The sequence below is a fragment of the Oncorhynchus mykiss genome, unplaced genomic scaffold, assembly GCF_013265735.2.
Source record: "Oncorhynchus mykiss isolate Arlee unplaced genomic scaffold, USDA_OmykA_1.1 un_scaffold_120, whole genome shotgun sequence".
Classification (NCBI taxonomy): domain Eukaryota; kingdom Metazoa; phylum Chordata; class Actinopteri; order Salmoniformes; family Salmonidae; genus Oncorhynchus; species Oncorhynchus mykiss.
The window spans coordinates 77,869-95,081 of NW_023493661.1; the positions used below are offsets into that span (position 1 = coordinate 77,869).

General features: G+C 48.8%; 1 protein-coding gene across 1 annotated transcript in view; it reads left to right on the plus strand.

The window, feature by feature from the left end:
• The first annotated feature begins 224 nt into the window (after window positions 1–224).
• The window catches only part of LOC118947070 (voltage-dependent calcium channel gamma-3 subunit-like), a 57,789-nt gene continuing 40,800 nt past the window's right edge, over window positions 225–17,213 (plus strand). The window contains exons 1-2 of the mRNA XM_036972137.1: window positions 225–2,134; window positions 2,298–3,160. Of these exons, the coding sequence (XP_036828032.1) occupies window positions 2,944–3,160 (217 nt within the window). The 5' untranslated portion in view covers window positions 225–2,134; window positions 2,298–2,943. The remainder of the gene's footprint in view (window positions 2,135–2,297; window positions 3,161–17,213) is intronic.

A 17,213-nucleotide genomic window follows, 5' to 3' on the forward strand; every position in this document is an offset into this window, starting at 1 on the left:
AAACAGTCAGGTTATGAGCAGGCAGTCAGTGAGAAACAGTCAGGTTAGGAGCAGGCAGTCAGGGAGAAACAGTCAGGTTAGGAGCAGGCAGTCAGGGAGAAACAGTCAGGTTAGGAGCAGGCAGTCAGGGAGAAACAGTCTGGTTAGGAGCAGGCAGTCAGTGAGAAACAGTCAGGTTAGGAGCAGGCAGTCAGTGAGAAACAGTCAGGTTAGGAGCAGGCAGTCAGGGAGAAACAGTCTGGTTAGGAGCAGGCAGTCAGTGAGAAACAGTCAGGTTAGGAGCAGGCAGTCAGTGAGAAACAGTCAGGTTAGGAGCAGGCAGTCAGGGAGAAGCAGTCAGGTTAGGAGCAGGCAGTCATGGAGAAACAGTCTGGATAAGAGCAGGCAGTCAGGGAGAAACAGTCAGGTTAGGAGCAGGCAGTCAGGGAGAAACAGTCTGGATAAGAGCAGGCAGTCATGGAGAAACAGTCAGGTCAGGAGCAGGCAGTCAGTGAGAAACAGTCAGGTTAGGAGCAGGCAGTCAGGGAGAAACAGTCAGGTTAGGAGCAGGCAGTCATGGAGAAACAGTCTGGATAAGAGCAGGCAGTCATGGAGAAACAGTCAGGTCAGGAGCAGGCAGTCAGTGAGAAACAGTCAGGTTAGGAGCAGGCAGTCAGTGAGAAACAGTCAGGTTAGGAGCAGGCAGTCAGTGAGAAACAGTCAGGTTAGGAGCAGGCAGTCAGGGAGAAACAGTCAGGTTATGAGCAGGCAGTCAGGGAGAAACAGTCAGGTTAGGAGCAGGCAGTCAGGTAGAAACAGTCAGGTTATGAGCAGGCAGTCAGGGAGAAACAGTCAGGTTAGGAGCAGGCAGTCAGGGAGAAACAGTCAGGTTAGGAGCAGGCAGTCAGGTAGAAACAGTCAGGTTATGAGCAGGCAGTCAGTGAGAAACAGTCAGGTTAGGAGCAGGCAGTCAGGTTGAAACAGTCAGGTTATGAGCAGGCAGTCAGTGAGAAACAGTCAGGTTAGGAGCAGGCAGTCATGGAGAAACAGTCTGGATAAGAGCAGGCAGTCAGGGAGAAACAGTCAGGTTAGTAGCAGGCAGTCAGTGAGAAACAGTCAGGTTAGGAGCAGGCAGTCAGTGAGAAACAGTCAGGTTAGGAGCAGGCAGTCAGTGAGAAACAGTCAGGTTAGGAGCAGGCAGTCAGTGAGAAACAGTCAGGTTAGGAGCAGGCAGTCAGTGAGAAACAGTCAGGTTAGGAGCAGGCAGTTAGTGAGAAACAGTCAGGTTATGAGCAGGCAGTCAGTGAGAAACAGTCAGGTGTGCCAAACAGAATCCACTCCGTTCAGCACCATGGACAGCAGCTGTTCGGAACGCGACAACTACGTGGCAACAACACAGCACCGCATCACAGTCTCCCCACAAAGCGATCCGTGGGCGGTGTTTGACACCCGGTAGCGGCTGGGGAGCGTGGGGGCTGGCTGGCTGTCATCTGTTTCACCGGCACGTTTCACGGAGATGAGCAGCCAGGCGCCCTGTTTTGTTTTTTTAAAAACCTCCAGATTGACTTCCGTTTACGCTGCACCGCTGTTAGGGTCAGCTCACTAGACTGGTCTGGACTAAAACATTGAGATTTCAGAAAACAAACCGGGTTTGAAAAACGGGATATATATATTTTTTTTAATTTGTGCTTTTCGGTGCAGGTGTGTGAGTGAGGGCGCAAAAGAGAGAGGAGAGAGAGAACGTGTAAGTGTCGTGTTGTTTGTGTCGGTGTTTCGGCTAAACCGCTTTATGTGTTTGTGTGTAGCTGGCTATGGGTCTGTATGAGTGTGTGTGAGTGAGTGTGTGTGTGTGTGGAGTGTGTTCGCTCTGAACTGGAGGGGATATCAGAGAAAAATGTCAGCGTGTCAACAACAACAACAACAGAGGCAGGCTAACGGTCGGATGTGTACTTGCCTTTTCTCTCATACCGGGAGATAGAAAAGGCGCTCGTTCATTCAGGAAGGAGGAGGACGTTACCGGAATACCTAAGAGACGAGTGGAACTGAACCGTCTTCCCGCCTGTCTGACTGACTGTCTGTCTGCCTGACTAACGTGAATGAAATCTTTAGAGGAGGAGGAGAGCGTTTCAATCCACAGCCGTCAAGGATTCAATCGGTGAGATGTTTAGTCTATACATTACGCGTGTATGTATGTGACAGATAGATTATTGATAGTGTAATCAAAAAATGACTAATTAAAATATTATAAAATAAAATACAATTTAAAAAATGCATCTCAATGGTGTTGCTGTTGTTGTTTGTTGTTGTTGTGTTATTAGACGGATGAAGATGGAGTCATTCCGCCGCTGTGGACGTTAAACGGACGTTAGGTCTGGAGAGGCTGGTTGGAGAAGTTGAGCTGAAAGGAGACTGAACGGGGGAAAGAGGGAGAGGCGGATCGGGTAGCTGAAAGGAGACTGAACGGGGGAAAGAGGGAGAGGCGGATCGGGTAGCTGAAAGGAGACTGAACGGGAGAAAGAGGGAGAGGCGGATCGGGTAGCTGAAAGGAGACTGAACGGGAGAAAGAGGGAGAGGCGGATCGGGTAGCTGACAGGGACGCAGACCAGCCCTGGATTTCAACAGGAGATTCCAAGAAAAAGAAGAGGAAGAAGAGAAATATGTGGCGTCACCGCTGCCGCCAGTCTAGTCTGTGGTGGAGTCTTGAGCCAGTGGTCGTTAAAACGACCCGGCTTGATCAGTGAAGCCCCTAGCCTCCTCTCTCTCTCTCTCTCTCTCTCTCTCTCTCTCTCTCTCTCTCTCTCTCTCTCTCTCTCTCTCTCTCTCTCTCTCTCTCTCTCTCTCTCTCTCTCGCTCTCTCTCTGCTCTCTACCTCGCTCTTCCTTTCCCTTCTCTTTAAAAGTAAATGACATCGGTTGTTTCTCAGTAAGTAAGCGGTCTCGTGACGTGAGATACTCAAAACCGTCAATGAAGATGTTGATGTGTGACCGGGGCGTCCAGATGCTGGTGACCACCGTGGGGGCTTTCGCCGCCTTCAGCCTCATGACGATAGCGGTCGGGACCGATTACTGGCTGTACTCACGAGGGACGTGCAAAAGCAAAAGCACCAATGACAACGACACAAGCCGGAAGAACGAAGAGGTGATGACTCACTCTGGTCTGTGGCGAACCTGCTGTCTGGAAGGTAAGAGAGAGAGAGAGAGGGGAGGGAGGGTGGTCTGTGGCTAACCTGCTGTCTGGAAGGTAAGAGAGAGAGAGAGAGAGAGGGGAGGGAGGGTGGCCTGTGGCCAACCTGCTATATGGTAGGTAAGAGAGAGAGAGGGGAGGGAGGGTGGTCTGTGGTCAACCTGCTCTCCGGTAGGTAGAAAAGAGAGAGGGGAGGGAGGGTGGTCTGTGGTCAACCTGCTCTCCGGTAGGTAGAAAAGAGAGAGGGGAGGGAGGGTGGTCTGTGGCCAACCTGCTCTCTGGTAGGTAAAGAGAGAGAGAGGGGATTGAGGGTGGTCTTTGGCCAACCTGCTCTCCGGTAGGTAAGAGAGAGAGAGGGGAGGGAGGGTGGTCTTTGGCCAACCTGCTCTCCGGTAGGTAAGAGAGAGAGAGGGGAGGGAGGGTGGTCTGTGGCCAACCTGCTCTCTGGTAGGTAAAGAGAGAGAGAGGGGAGGGAGGGTGGTCTGTGGTCAACCTGCTCTCTGGTAGGTAAGAGAGAGAGAGAGGGGGGAGGGTGGTCTGTGGTCAACCTGCTCTCTGGTAGGTAAGAGAGAGAGAGGGGAGGGAGGGTGGTCTGTGGTCAACCTGCTCTCTGGTAGGTAAGAGAGAGAGAGGGGAGGGAGGGTGGTCTGTGGTCAACCTGCTCTCTGGTAGGTAAGAGAGAGAGAGGGGAGGGAGGGTGGTCTGTGGCCAACCTGCTCTCTGGTAGGTAAGAGAGAGAGGGGGGAGGGAGGGTGGTCTGTGGTCAACCTGCTTTCTGGAAGGTAAGAGAGAGAGAGGGGAGGGAGGGTGGTCTGTGGCCAACCTGCTCTCTGGTAGGTAAGAGAGAGAGAGGGGAGGGAGGGTGGTCTGTGGTCAACCTGCTTTCTGGAAGGTAAGAGAGAGAGAGGGGAGGGGCAGGGCCTGATTAATGCAGGGGCTTACCGGGGCCCAAGCCCCCAGGGTGATCTTGATGAAGAGAAGATATTAAATCTATACAATTGAAATCAATATATTTTTGACTGCACTCTCCAACCAAATGAGCTGCTCTCAATGAGTGTAGATGGCCTGTTACCACTCTGTTAATCATCAGATGGGTGGGGAGAGGAGGTAAGGGGGCCCATGTGGGTAACTGGGGGGGCCCTGCCTTGTTTGGGTAACTGACTCAGGGCCGGCCCTAGCCTTTTGCCATGGGGCATATAGAATATGTTTCAGTTTTAAATCGTGTTTTTTTTTGCAAATCTACACATTTTGCCATCGGGTGGAGAGTCATTTTTGGCAGTTTAAAAGCTAATTATCTGCAATTCTGCAATTTGCCATGTCTTATGCCATGTTAATGATATCTGAGTGAGAGTGTAACAAAATCAATGGGGGCCACCTGGAAGTCACGGCCCCTGGAGGTCAGGGCCCCTGGAGGTCAGGGCCCTGGAGGTCAGGGCTCCTGGAGGTCAGACCTTCCTGGAGGTCAGGGACACTGGAGGTCAGGGACACTGGAGGTCAGGGCCCCTGGAAGTCAGGGCCCCTGGAGGTCAGGGCCCCTGGAGGTCAGGGCCCCTGGAGGTCAGGCCCCTTGGAGGTCAGGGCCCCTGGAGGTCAGGCCCATGGAGGTCAGGCCCCCTGGAAGTCAGGCCCATGGAGGTTAGGGCCCCTAGAGGTCAGGCCCATGGAGGTCAGGGCTCCTGGAGGTCAGACCTTCCTGGAGGTCAGGGCCCCTGGAGGTCAGGGCCCCTGGAGGTCAGGCCCCCTGGAGGTCAGGGCCCCTGGAGGTCTGGCCCATGGAGGTCAGGCCCCCTGGAAGTCAGGCCCATGGAGGTTAGGGCCCCTAGAGGTCAGGCCCATGGAAGTTAGGGCCCTTTGGAGGTCAGGCCCCTGGGAGGTTAGGGCCTGGTGTGTTCTACTATTCAATTCTGTCTCTCTGTCTATTAGATATAGATCTAGACTAGCAGGACAGGACCCTGTATGGGTGAGACAGTGTGTCTCTCTGTCTATTAGATATAGATCTAGACTAGCAGGACAGGACCCTGTATGGGTGAGACAGTGTGTCTCTCTGTCTATTAGATATAGATCTAGACTAGCAGGACAGGACCCTGTATGGGTGAGACAGTGTGTCTCTCTGTCTATTAGATATAGATCTAGACTAGCAGGACAGGACCCTGTATGGGTGAGACAGTGTGTCTCCCTGTCTATTAGGTATAGATCTAGACTAGCAGGACAGGACACTGTATGGGTGAGACAGTGTGTCTCTCTGTCTATTAGATATAGATCTAGACTAGCAGGACAGGACACTGTATGGGTGAGACAGTGTGTCTCTCAGTCTATTAGATATAGATCTAGACTAGCAGGACAGGACCCTGTATGGGTGAGACAGTGTGTCTCCCTGTCTATTAGGTATAGATCTAGACTAGCAGGACAGGACACTGTATGGGTGAGACAGTGTGTCTCTCTGTCTATTATATATAGATCTAGACTAGCAGGACAGGACACTGTATGGGTGAGACAGTGTGTCTCTCAGTCTATTAGATATAGATCTAGACTAGCAGGAAAGGACCCTGTATGGGTGAGACAGTGTGTCTCTCTGTCTATTAGATATAGATCTAGACTAGCAGGACAGGACCCTGTATGGGTGAGACAGTGTGTCTCTCTGTCTATTAGATATATGTTCTCTAGTTCTGCGGTTCTTCTATTCTCTAGTTCCGTGGTTCTGCTATACTCTAGTTCCGCGGTTCTGCTGTTCTCTAGTTCCACGGTTCTGCTGTTCTCTAGTTCCACGGTTCTGCTGTTCTCTAGTACCACGGTTCTGCTGTTCTCTAGTTCCATGGTTCTGCTGTTCTCTAGTTCCACGGTTCTGCTGTTCTCTAGTTCCACAGTTCTGCTGTTCTCTAGTTCCACGGTTCTGCTGTTCTCTAGTTCCACGGTTCTGCTGTTCTCTAGTTCCATGGTTCTGCTGTTCTCTAGTTCCATGGTTCTGCTGTTCTCTAGTTCCATGATTCTGCGTGTTCTCTAGTTCCATGGTTCTGCTGTTCTCTTGTTCCATGGTTCTGCTGTTCTCTAGTACCATGGTTCTGCTGTTCTCTAGTTCCATGGTTCTGCTGTTCTCTAGTTCCACGGTTCTGCTGTTCTCTAGTTCCATGGTTCTGCTGATCTCTAGTTCCATGGTTCTGTTGTTCTCTAGTTCCATGGTTCTGCTGTTCTCTAGTTCCACGGTTCTGCTGTTCTCTAGTTCCATGGTTCTGTTGTTCTCTAGTTCCATGGTTCTGCTGTTATCTAGTTCAACGGTTCTGCTGTTCTCTAGTTCCATGATTCTGCTGTTCTCTAGTTCCATGGTTCTGCTATTCTCTAGTTTCATGGTTCAGCGTGTTCTCTAGTTCCATGGTTCCGCTGTTCTCTAGTTCCATGGTTCTGCTGTTCTCTAGTTCCATGGTTCTGATGTTCTCTAGTTCCATGGTTCTGCTGTTCTCTAGTTCCATGGTTCTGCTGTTCTCTAGTTCCACGGTTCTGCTGTTCTCTAGTTCCATGGTTCCGCTGTTCTCTAGTTTCATGGTTCTGCGTGTTCTCTAGTACCATGGTTCTTCGGTTCTCTAGTTCCATGGTTCTGCGTGTTCTCTAGTTCCACGGTTCTGCGTGTTCTCTAGTTCCACGGTTCTGCTGTTCTCTAGTTCCACGGTTCTTCTGTTCTCTAGTTCCATGGTTCTGCTGTTCTATAGTTCCACGGTTCTGCTGTTCTCTAGTTCCACGGTTCTGATGTTCTCTAATTCCATGGTTCTGCTGTTCTCTGATACCATGGATCTGCTGTTCTCTAGTTCCACGATTCTGCGTGTTCTCTAATACCATGGTTCTGCTGTTCTCTAGTTCCATGGTTCTGCTGTTCTCTAGTTCCATAGTTCTGCTGTTCTTTAATTCCATGGTTCTGCTGTTCCATGGTTCTGCTGTTCTCTAGTTTCCCGGTTCTGCGTGTTCTCTAGTTCCATGGTTCTACTGTTCTCTAATTCCATGGTTCTGCTGTTCTCTAGTTCCACTGTTCTGCTGTTCTCTTGTTCCATGGTTCTGCTGTTCCATGTTTCTTCTGTTCCATGGTTCTGCTGTACTCTACTTCCACGGTTCTGCTGTTCTCTAGTTCCATGGTTCTGCTGTTATCTAGTTCCACGGTTCTGCTGTTCTCTAGTTCCACGGTTCTGCTGTTCTGCTGTTCTCTAGTTCCATGGTTCTGCTGTTCTTTAGTTACACGGTTCTGCTGTTCTCTAGTTCCACGGTTCTGCTGTTCTCTAGTTCCATGGTTCTGTTGTTCTCTAGTTCCATGGTTCTGCTGTTCTCTAGTTCCAAGGTTCTGCTGTTCTCTAGTTCCATGGTTCTGCTGTTATCTAGTTTCACGGTTCTACTGTTCTCTAGTTCCATGGTTCTGCTTTTCTCTAGTTCCATGGTTCTGCTGGTCTCTAGTTCCACGGTTCTGCTGTTCTCTAGTTTCATGGTTCTGCGTGTTCTCTAGTTTCATGGTTCTGCATGTTCTCTAGTTCCATTGTTCTGCTGTTCTCTAGTTCCATGGTTCTGTTGTTCTCTATTTCCATGGTACTGCTGTTCTCTAGTTCCATGGTTCCACTGTTCTCTAGTTTCATGGTTCTGCCTGTTTTCTAGTTCCATGGTTCTGCTGTTCTCTAGTTCCATGGTTCTGCTGTTCTCTAGTTCCATGGTTCTACTGTTCTCTAGTTTCACAGTTCTGCGTGTTCTCTAGTTGCATGGTTCTGCTCTTCTCTAGTTCCACGGTTCTGCTGTTCTCTAATTCCACAGTTCTGCTGTTCTCTAATTCCACGGTTCTGATGTTCTTTAGTTCCATGGTTCTGCTGTTCTCTGGTACCATGGATCTGCTGTTCTCTAGTTCCACGATTCTGCGTGTTCTCTAATATCATGGTTCTGCTGTTCTCTAGTTCCATGGTTCTGCTGTTCTCTAGTTCCATAGTTCTGCTGTTCTTTAATTCCATGGTTCTGCTGTTCCATGGTTCTGCTGTTCTCTAGTTTCCCGGTTCTGCGTGTTCTCTAGTTCCATGGTTCTACTGTTCTCTAATTCCATGGTTCTGCTGTTCTCTAGTTCCACTGTTCTGCTGTTCTCTAGTTCCATGGTTCTGCTGTTCCATGTTTCTTCTGTTCCATGGTTCTGCTGTACTCTACTTCCACGGTTCTGCTGTTCTCTAGTTCCATGGTTCTGCTGTTATTTAGTTCCACGGTTCTGCTGTTCTCTAGTTCCACGGTTCTGCTGTTCCCTAATTCCATGGTTCTGCTGTTCTTTAGTTACACGGTTCTGCTGTTCTCTAGTTCCACGGTTCTGCTGTTCTCTAGTTCCATGTTTCTGTTGTTCTCTAGTTCCATGCTTCTGCTGTTCTCTAGTTCCATGGTTCTGCTGTTCTCTAGTTCCATGGTTCTGCTGTTATCTAGTTCCATGGTTCTGCTGGTCTCTAGTTCCACGGTTCTGCTGTTCTCTAGTTTCATGGTTCTGCGTGTTCTCTAGTTTCATGGTTCTGCATGTTCTCTAGTTCCATGGTTCTGCTGTTCTCTAGTTCCATGGTTCTGTTGTTCTCTAGTTCCATGGTTCTGCTGTTCTTTAGTTCCATGGTACTGCTGTTCTCTAGTTCCATGGTTCCGCTGTTCTCTAGTTTCATGGTTCCGCTGTTCTCTAGTTCCATGGTTCTGCTGTTCTCTAGTTTCATGGTTCTGCTGTTCTCTAGTTCCATGGTTCTACTGTTCTCTAGTTTCACGGTTCTGCGTGGTCTCTAGTTGCATGGTTCTGCTCTTCTCTAGTTCCACGGTTCTGCTGTTCTCTAGTTCCACGGTTCTGCTGTTCTCTAGTTCCATGGTTCTGCTGTTCTCTAATTCCATGTTTCTGCTGTTCTTTAGTTCCACGGTTCTGCTGTTCTCTAGTTCCACGGTTCCGCTGTTCTAGAGTTCCACGGTTCTGCTGTTATCTAGTTCCATGGTTCTGCATGTTCTCTAGTTCCACGGTTCTGCTGTTCTCTAGTTCCATGGTTTTCTCCCTCTCTCTCGCTCTGCCTCCCTCTCTCTCTTGCACGTCTGGTGAACAGGTCAGGGATCCACAGCCACAGGCAAAATAGCAGAAACTGGAGTAGCAACACAACCAGGTAGACAGCCAGGAGTCATCAGGTCAGGTAGTGCTGAGACAGGAGAGAGAGAGAGGACAGAGAGAGAGAGAGAGAGAGTGAGAGAGAGAGGACAGAGAGAGAGAGAAAGAGAGAGAGAGTGAGAGAGAGAGTGAGAGAGAGAGAGGACAGAGAGACACAGGAGAGAGAGGGACAGGAGAGAGGGACAGAGAGAGAGAGAGAGACAGGAGCGAGAGAGGGACAGGAGAGAGAGAGAGACAGGAGAGAGAGACAGGAGAGAGAGGGACAGGAGAGAGAGGGACGAGAGAGAGAGAGAGAGAGACAGGAGAGAGAGAGAGAGACAGGAGAGAGAGAGAGACAGAGAGAGAGATGGGAGAATTAGAGGTAGGAGAATTGCACCAGATAGGACAGACTGACCGTAGCCCCCCGGCACATAGACTATTGCAGCAAAGATACTGGAAGCTGAGACAGTTAGGGGGGTTGAGGGATACCGTGACCCTGTCCAACGATACCCCCGGAGCACAGCCCCCACACCACTTGAGGGATATCAACAGACCACCAATTTACTACCCTGAGACAAGGCTGAGTACAGCCCACAAAGATCTCCTCCTACGGCACGAGCTCGAGGGGGCGCCGAACCGGACATGAAGATCACGTCAGTGACTCAACCCACTCAAGTTGAGTATAGTGAAAAAAGCCTGGCACGACATGACACACCCCTCCTAGGGACGGCGTGGATGAGCACCTGTAGCGCCAGTGACTCAGCCCTCCCGTAATAGGGTCGGAGGGAGAGAATCCCAGGGGAGAGAGGGGAACCGGCCAGGCAGAGACAGCAAGGGCGGTTCTTTGCTCCAGTGCTTTTCCGTTCACCTTCACACTCCTGGGCTCAGACTACACGCCTAGGCTCAGACTACACTCCTGGGCTCAGACTACGCTCAATCATAGGACCCACTGAAGAGATGAGTCTTCAGTAAAGACTTAAAGGTTGAGACCGAGTCTGCGTCTCTGACATGGGTAGGCTGACCGTCCCATGAAAATGGAGCTCTATAGGAGAAAGCCCTGCCTCCAGCTGTCTAGGGGCAGTAAGGAGGCCTGTTTTCTTGTGACCGTAGCGTACCTGTAGGTATGTACGGCAGAATCATGATTCTAGCAGCCGTGTTCAGCACTAGCTGAAGTGTATTTAGTTAGCCGGAGAGTATAGCATTGCAGTAGTCTAATATAGAAGTAACAAAAGCATGGATTCGTTTTTTCTGCATTGTGGTTTTACAATGTTTGTAAGATTTTTTTTTTAAAAGCTGTCCTTGAAACAGTCTTGATATGTTCGTCAAAAGAGAGATCAGGGTCCAGAGTAACGCCGAGTTCCTTCGCAGTTTCATTTTAGAGACGACTGTACAAACCATTTGAGATGAATCGTCAGATCCAACAGCAGATATCTTCGTTTCTGTCACGCCCTGGCCATAGAGAGGTTTTTATTCTCTATTTTGCTTAGGCCAGGGTGTGACTAGGGGTTGGCATTCTAGTTTCTTTATTTCTATGTTTTCTATTTCTTTGTGTTTGGCCGGGTGTGGGTTCTCAAACAGGGACAGCAGTCTATCGTTGTCTCTGATTGAGAATCATGCTTAGGCAGCTTTTTCTCAGCTGTGCATTGTGGGTAGTTGTTTTCTGTTCTGTGTTTCTACACCTGACAGAACTGTTCGTTGTCGTTTTTGCTCTTTGTTATTTTTTTGTTCTAGTGTTCAGATATTAATAAACATCATGAACACGTACCGCGCTGCACTTTGGCCCACTCCCTCTTCTTCAGACGAGCGTTACAGTTTCTTGGGACCTAGCATCTCTGTTTTCTCCGAGTTTAAAAGGAAAACACTTTGGCCCACTCCCTCTTCTTCAGACGAGCGTTACAGTTTCTTGGGACCTAGCATCTCTGTTTTCTCCGAGTTTAAAAGGAAAACATTTGCTGCCATCCCGACACTTCCTTATGTCTGAAAACACTTTGCTTCCAGCGAGGGCCTATTTTTGGGGGGCTTCACTACGTTTTATCGAAATGTACAGCTGTCTGTCTTCCGCATAGCAGTGAGAGGTAACACTATGTTTCCAAATGACATCACTAAGAGGTAAAAATATATAGTGGAAACAATAGTGGTCCTAAAACGGAACCTTGACGAACACCAAACAGGAAGTTGGATCATTCCCTTCAAACTTGCATGTCAGGAAGTTTTCACAAAACAATTCTTAGCTAAAGATTTTTTTTAAATGTTGATAACCAGTTTTATACTGAAGTAAACGTTCCTTTGTTCCGTTTGTACATGTGAAACGAAGCCAAGCATCAAACAGTCCTTCTCCCTCCCTATAAATTCCCTTTTCCTCTCCTTGTCTCACTCACTCCATGGCATTCTGACAGCTTCCGTCTACACACGGGTGCTGAGTCTGCACTCAACCTACAATTAGACCTATGTAAATAAATACCTATTAAAACCAATCTGATGGGATACACAGGCTACTTTCCAGTTTTATCACAAATTCAAAATGGGACCAGTTGAGTGGACTGGGGGAAATATGTGTTCCGACAGCTGTAGATTTGGGACCAGGTGAGTGGACTGGGGGAAATATGTGTTCCGACAGCTGTAGATTTGGGACCAGTTGAGGGGACTGGGGGAAATATGTGTTCCGACAGCTGTAGATTTGGGACCAGTTGAGGGGACTGGGGGAAATATGTGTTCCGACAGCTGTAGATTTGGGACCAGTTGAGGGGACTGGGGGAAATATGTGTTCCGACAGCTGTAGATTTGGGACCAGGTGAGTGGGCTGGGGGAAATATGTGTTCCGACAGCTGTAGATTTGGGACCAGTTGAGGGGACTGGGGGAAATATGTGTTCCGACAGCTGTAGATTTGGGACCAGTTGAGGGGACTGGGGGAAATATGTGTTCCGACAGCTGTAGATTTGGGACCAGTTGAGGGGACTGGGGGAAATATGTGTTCCGACAGCTGTAGATTTGGGACCAGGTGAGTGGGCTGGGGGAAATATGTGTTCCGACAGCTGTAGATTTGGGACCAGTTGAGGGGACTGGGGGAAATATGTGTTCCGACAGCTGTAGATTTGGGACCAGGTGAGTGGACTGGGGGAAATATGTGTTCCGACAGCTGTAGATTTGGGACCAGTTGAGTGGACTGGGGGAAATATGTGTTCCGACAGCTGTAGATTTGGGACCAGTTGAGGGGACTGGGGGAAATATGTGTTCCGACAGCTGTAGATTTGGGACCAGGTGAGTGGACTGGGGGAAATATGTGTTCCGACAGCTGTAGATTTGGGACCAGTTGAGTGGACTGGGGGAAATATGTGTTCCGACAGCTGTAGATTTGGGACCAGGTGAGTGGACTGGGGGAAATATGTGTTCCGACAGCTGTAGATTTGGGACCAGGTGAGTGGACTGGGGGAAATATGTGTTCCGACAGCTGTAGATTTGGGACCAGGTGAGTGGACTGGGGGAAATATGTGTTCCGACAGCTGTAGATTTGGGACCAGGTGAGTGGACTGGGGGAAATATGTGTTCCGACAGCTGTAGATTTGGGACCAGTTGAGTGGACTGGGGGAAATATGTGTTCCGACAGCTGTAGATTTGGGACCAGGTGAGTGGACTGGGGGAAATATGTGTTCCGACAGCTGTAGATTTGGGACCAGGTGAGTGGACTGGGGGAAATATGTGTTCCGACAGCTGTAGATTTGGGACCAGGTGAGTGGACTGGGGGAAATATGTGTTCCGACAGCTGTAGATTTGGGACCAGTTGAGTGGACTGGGGGAAATATGTGTTCCGACAGCTGTAGATTTGGGACCAGTTGAGGGGACTGGGGGAAATATGTGTTCCGACAGCTGTAGATTTGGGACCAGTTGAGGGGACTAGGGAAATATGTGTTCCGACAGCTGTAGATTTGGGACCAGTTGAGGGGACTGGGGGAAATATGTGTTCCGACAGCTGTAGATTTGGGACCAGTTGAGGGGACTGGGGGAAATATGTGTTCCGACAGCTGTAGATTTGGGACCAGGTGAGTGGACTGGGGGAAATATGTGTTCCGACAGCTGTAGATTTGGGACCAGTTGAGTGGACTGGGGGAAATATGTGTTCCGACAGCTGTAGATTTGGGACCAGTTGAGTGGACTGGGGGAAATATGTGTTCCGACAGCTGTAGATTTGGGACCAGGTGAGTGGACTGGGGGAAATATGTGTTCCGACAGCTGTAGATTTGGGACCAGGTGAGTGGACTGGGGGAAATATGTGTTCCGACAGCTGTAGATTTGGGACCAGGTGAGTGGACTGGGGGAAATATGTGTTCCGACAGCTGTAGATTTGGGACCAGGTGAGTGGACTGGGGGAAATATGTGTTCCGACAGCTGTAGATTTGGGACCAGTTGAGGGGACTGGGGGAAATATGTGTTCCGACAGCTGTAGATTTGGGACCAGGTGAGTGGACTGGGGGAAATATGTGTTCCGACAGCTGTAGATTTGGGACCAGTTGAGGGGATTGGGGGAAATATGTGTTCCGACAGCTGTAGATTTGGGACCAGGTGAGTGGACTGGGGGAAATATGTGTTCCGACAGCTGTAGATTTGGGACCAGTTGAGTGGACTGGGGGAAATATGTGTTCCGACAGCTGTAGATTTGGGACCAGGTGAGTGGACTGGGGGAAATATGTGTTCCGACAGCTGTAGATTTGGGACCAGGTGAGTGGACTGGGGGAAATATGTGTTCCGACAGCTGTAGATTTGGGACCAGTTGAGTGGACTGGGGGAAATATGTGTTCCGACAGCTGTAGATTTGGGACCAGGTGAGTGGACTGGGGGAAATATGTGTTCCGACAGCTGTAGATTTGGGACCAGGTGAGTGGACTGGGGGAAATATGTGTTCCGAAAGCTGTAGATTTGGGACCAGTTGAATAATTTAGTCACGTTTGATTTCCGTTTTAGGTTAATTTGCGGTTGTCACTAGTTACCACAGCCACAAAGTCAAAATTGGCTCTATCGTAAAAAATGTTTTTATGTAAACAAAAATTTACTTAATTTAAGGTTAGGCATAATGTTAATAGTGTGGTTAGAGTTAGGGTTTAAAATCAGTTTTTAAGGAGAGAAATTGTAGAAATAGGTGGGGGGTTCACGACTTTGTGGCTGCGGTAACTATTGACGGCCCTACTATGCAAACTGCTGGTGCCAGTTAGAATTCGTTATATATATATTTTTTATTTTTTTATTTAACCTTTATTTAACTAGGCAAGTCAGTTAATAAGAACAAATTATTTTTTACAATGACGACCTAGGAACAGTGGGTTAACTGCCTTGTTCAGGGGTAGAACGACAGATTTTTACCGTGTCAGTTCGGAGATTCGATCCAGCAACCCTTCGGGTTACTAGTCCAACGCGCTAACCACTAGGCTACCTGCCGCCCCTCTAACCACTAGGCTACCTGCCGCCCCTCTAACCACTAGGCTACCTGCCGCCCCTCTAATCACTAGACTACCTGCCGCCCCTCTAACCACTAGACTACCTGCCGCCCCTCTAACCACTAGGCTACCTGCCGCCCCTCTAACCACTAGGCTACCTGCTCTAACCACTAGGCTACCTGTCTCTAACCACTAGACTACCTGCCACCCCTCTAACCACTAGGCTACCTGCTCTAACCACTAGGCTACCTGCCGCCCCTCTAACCACTAGGCTACCTGCCGCCCCTCTAACCACTAGGCTACCTGTCTCTAACCACTAGGCTACCTGCTCTAACCACTAGGCCACCTGCCTCTAACCACTAGGCTACCTGCCGCCCCTCTAACCACTAGGCTACCTGCCACCCCTCTAACCACTAGGCTACCTGCTCTAACCACTAGGCTACCTGCTCTAACCACTAGGCTACCTGGCTCTAACCACTAGACTACCTGCCGCCCCTCTAACCACTAGGCTACCTGCCACCCCTCTAACCACTAGGCTACCTGCTCTAACCACTAGGCTACCTGCTCTAACCACTAGGCTACCTGCTCTAACCACTAGACTACCTGCCGCCCCTCTAACCACTAGGCTACCTGCTCTAACCACTAGGCTACCTGCCGCCCCTCTAACCACTAGACTACCTGCCGCCCCTCTAACCACTAGGCTACCTGCCGCCCCTCTAACCACTAGACTACCTGCCGCCCCTCTAACCACTAGACTACCTGCCTCTAACCACTAGACTACCTGCCGCCCCTCTAACCACTAGGCTACCTGCTCTAACCACTAGGCTACCTGCTCTAACCACTAGACTACCTGCCGCCCCTCTAACCACTAGGCTACCTGCTCTAACCACTAGACTACCTGCTCTAACCACTAGGCTACCTGCTCTAACCACTAGGCTACCTGCTCTAACCACTAGGCTACCTGCCGCCCCTCTAACCACTAGGCTACCTGCCTCCCCTCCCCTCTAACCACTAGATTCCCTGCCTCTAACCACTATGCTACCTGCCGCCCCTCTAACCACTAGACTACCTGCCTCCCCTCCCCTCTAACCACTAGACTACCTGCCTCTAACCACTAGGCTACCTGCCTCTAACCACTAGACTACCTGCCACCTTTAAACATAGGCAGGTTCCACACTGAAAATATGCAACAAAAACCAGTGTAACCAGTGAAAATGTTTACTTTTCAACTCGAACAGAATTGAGCCTCGTTTTCAAATGATTCCTCCTCCTTCTTCTTCTTCTTCTGCTTCTTCTGCTTCTTCTTCTTCTGCTTCTTCTTCTTCTGCTTCTTCTTCTTCTTCTTCTTCTTCTTCTGCTTCTTCTTCTTCTTCTTCTTCTTCTTCTTCTTCTTCTTCTTCTTCTTCTTCTCCTTCTTCTTCTTCTTCTCCTTCTTCTTCTTCTTCTTCTTCTTCTTCTCCTTCTTCTTCTTCTTCTTCTTCTTCTTCTTCTTCTTCCGAGAATACCTTTTCCACATGTGTAGATTCTCATCGCTTCATACTTCATTCTGTCCTATTTAATACCGTTAGATTACATCGTGTTTTTCCACTATAAACTAGGTGTGTCTCGACTGTGATACGGGGCTTAGGGGGAAATAAGAGCGTCTCGTCTGCCGAATGAACAAAACAAGGCGTTGCCATTGCACAGCCAGAGGCTTCTACTCTACAAGCGAGGGCCAGACCGCTGAGATCAGTGCTTCTTTTCCTTTTTTTAAAAAAAAGCTTGTGTTCCACGATATCATATCACCAGGTGATATTACGGCTTTGATAAATTAGTCTTAAAATGACACTTGTTTAAAAAAATTAAAAAATATTGACTGAATATATATATGGGGAAATTGAGCAATTAGGATTCGTTATCTGTAATGGTTATGATAAATGAGGCCTTGTTGTACACTGTTGGTATATAGATAAGCACATATTAGTTTTGCAGGGCAGGTCTTGTGTTCTAAAAATAGATTCTTCTTCTTTGTAGTACTACAGTACTCCATCAGTCAATAACAAAAGGTTGAATGTCGCTGGGTATCTCGCGGCTGGGTTTCCCTTTGTAAAATCGTGATAGTTTTGCCATATCCGTCATAACAGGATTCGATCTTAGTCATGTATTTGACGCTTTGCCTGTTTGATGGCTCGTCGAGAAAGTCGCAGCGGGATTTCTTATGAGCGCCCGGATTAGTGTCCTCCTTGAAAAGCGGTAAATCTACACTTAAACTCAGTGCGGATGTTGCCTGTAATCCATGGCTTCTGGTTGAGGTACAGTGCCTTGCGAAAGTATTCGGCCCCCTTCAACTTTGCGACCTTTTGCCACATTTCAGGCTTCAAACATAAAGATATAAAAATGTATTTTTTTGTGAAGAATCAACAACAAGTGGGGAACAATCATGAAGTGGAACGACATTTATTGGATATTTCAAACTTTTTTAACAAATCAAAAACTGAAAAATTGGGCGTGCAAAATTATTCAGCCCCTTTACTTTCAGTGC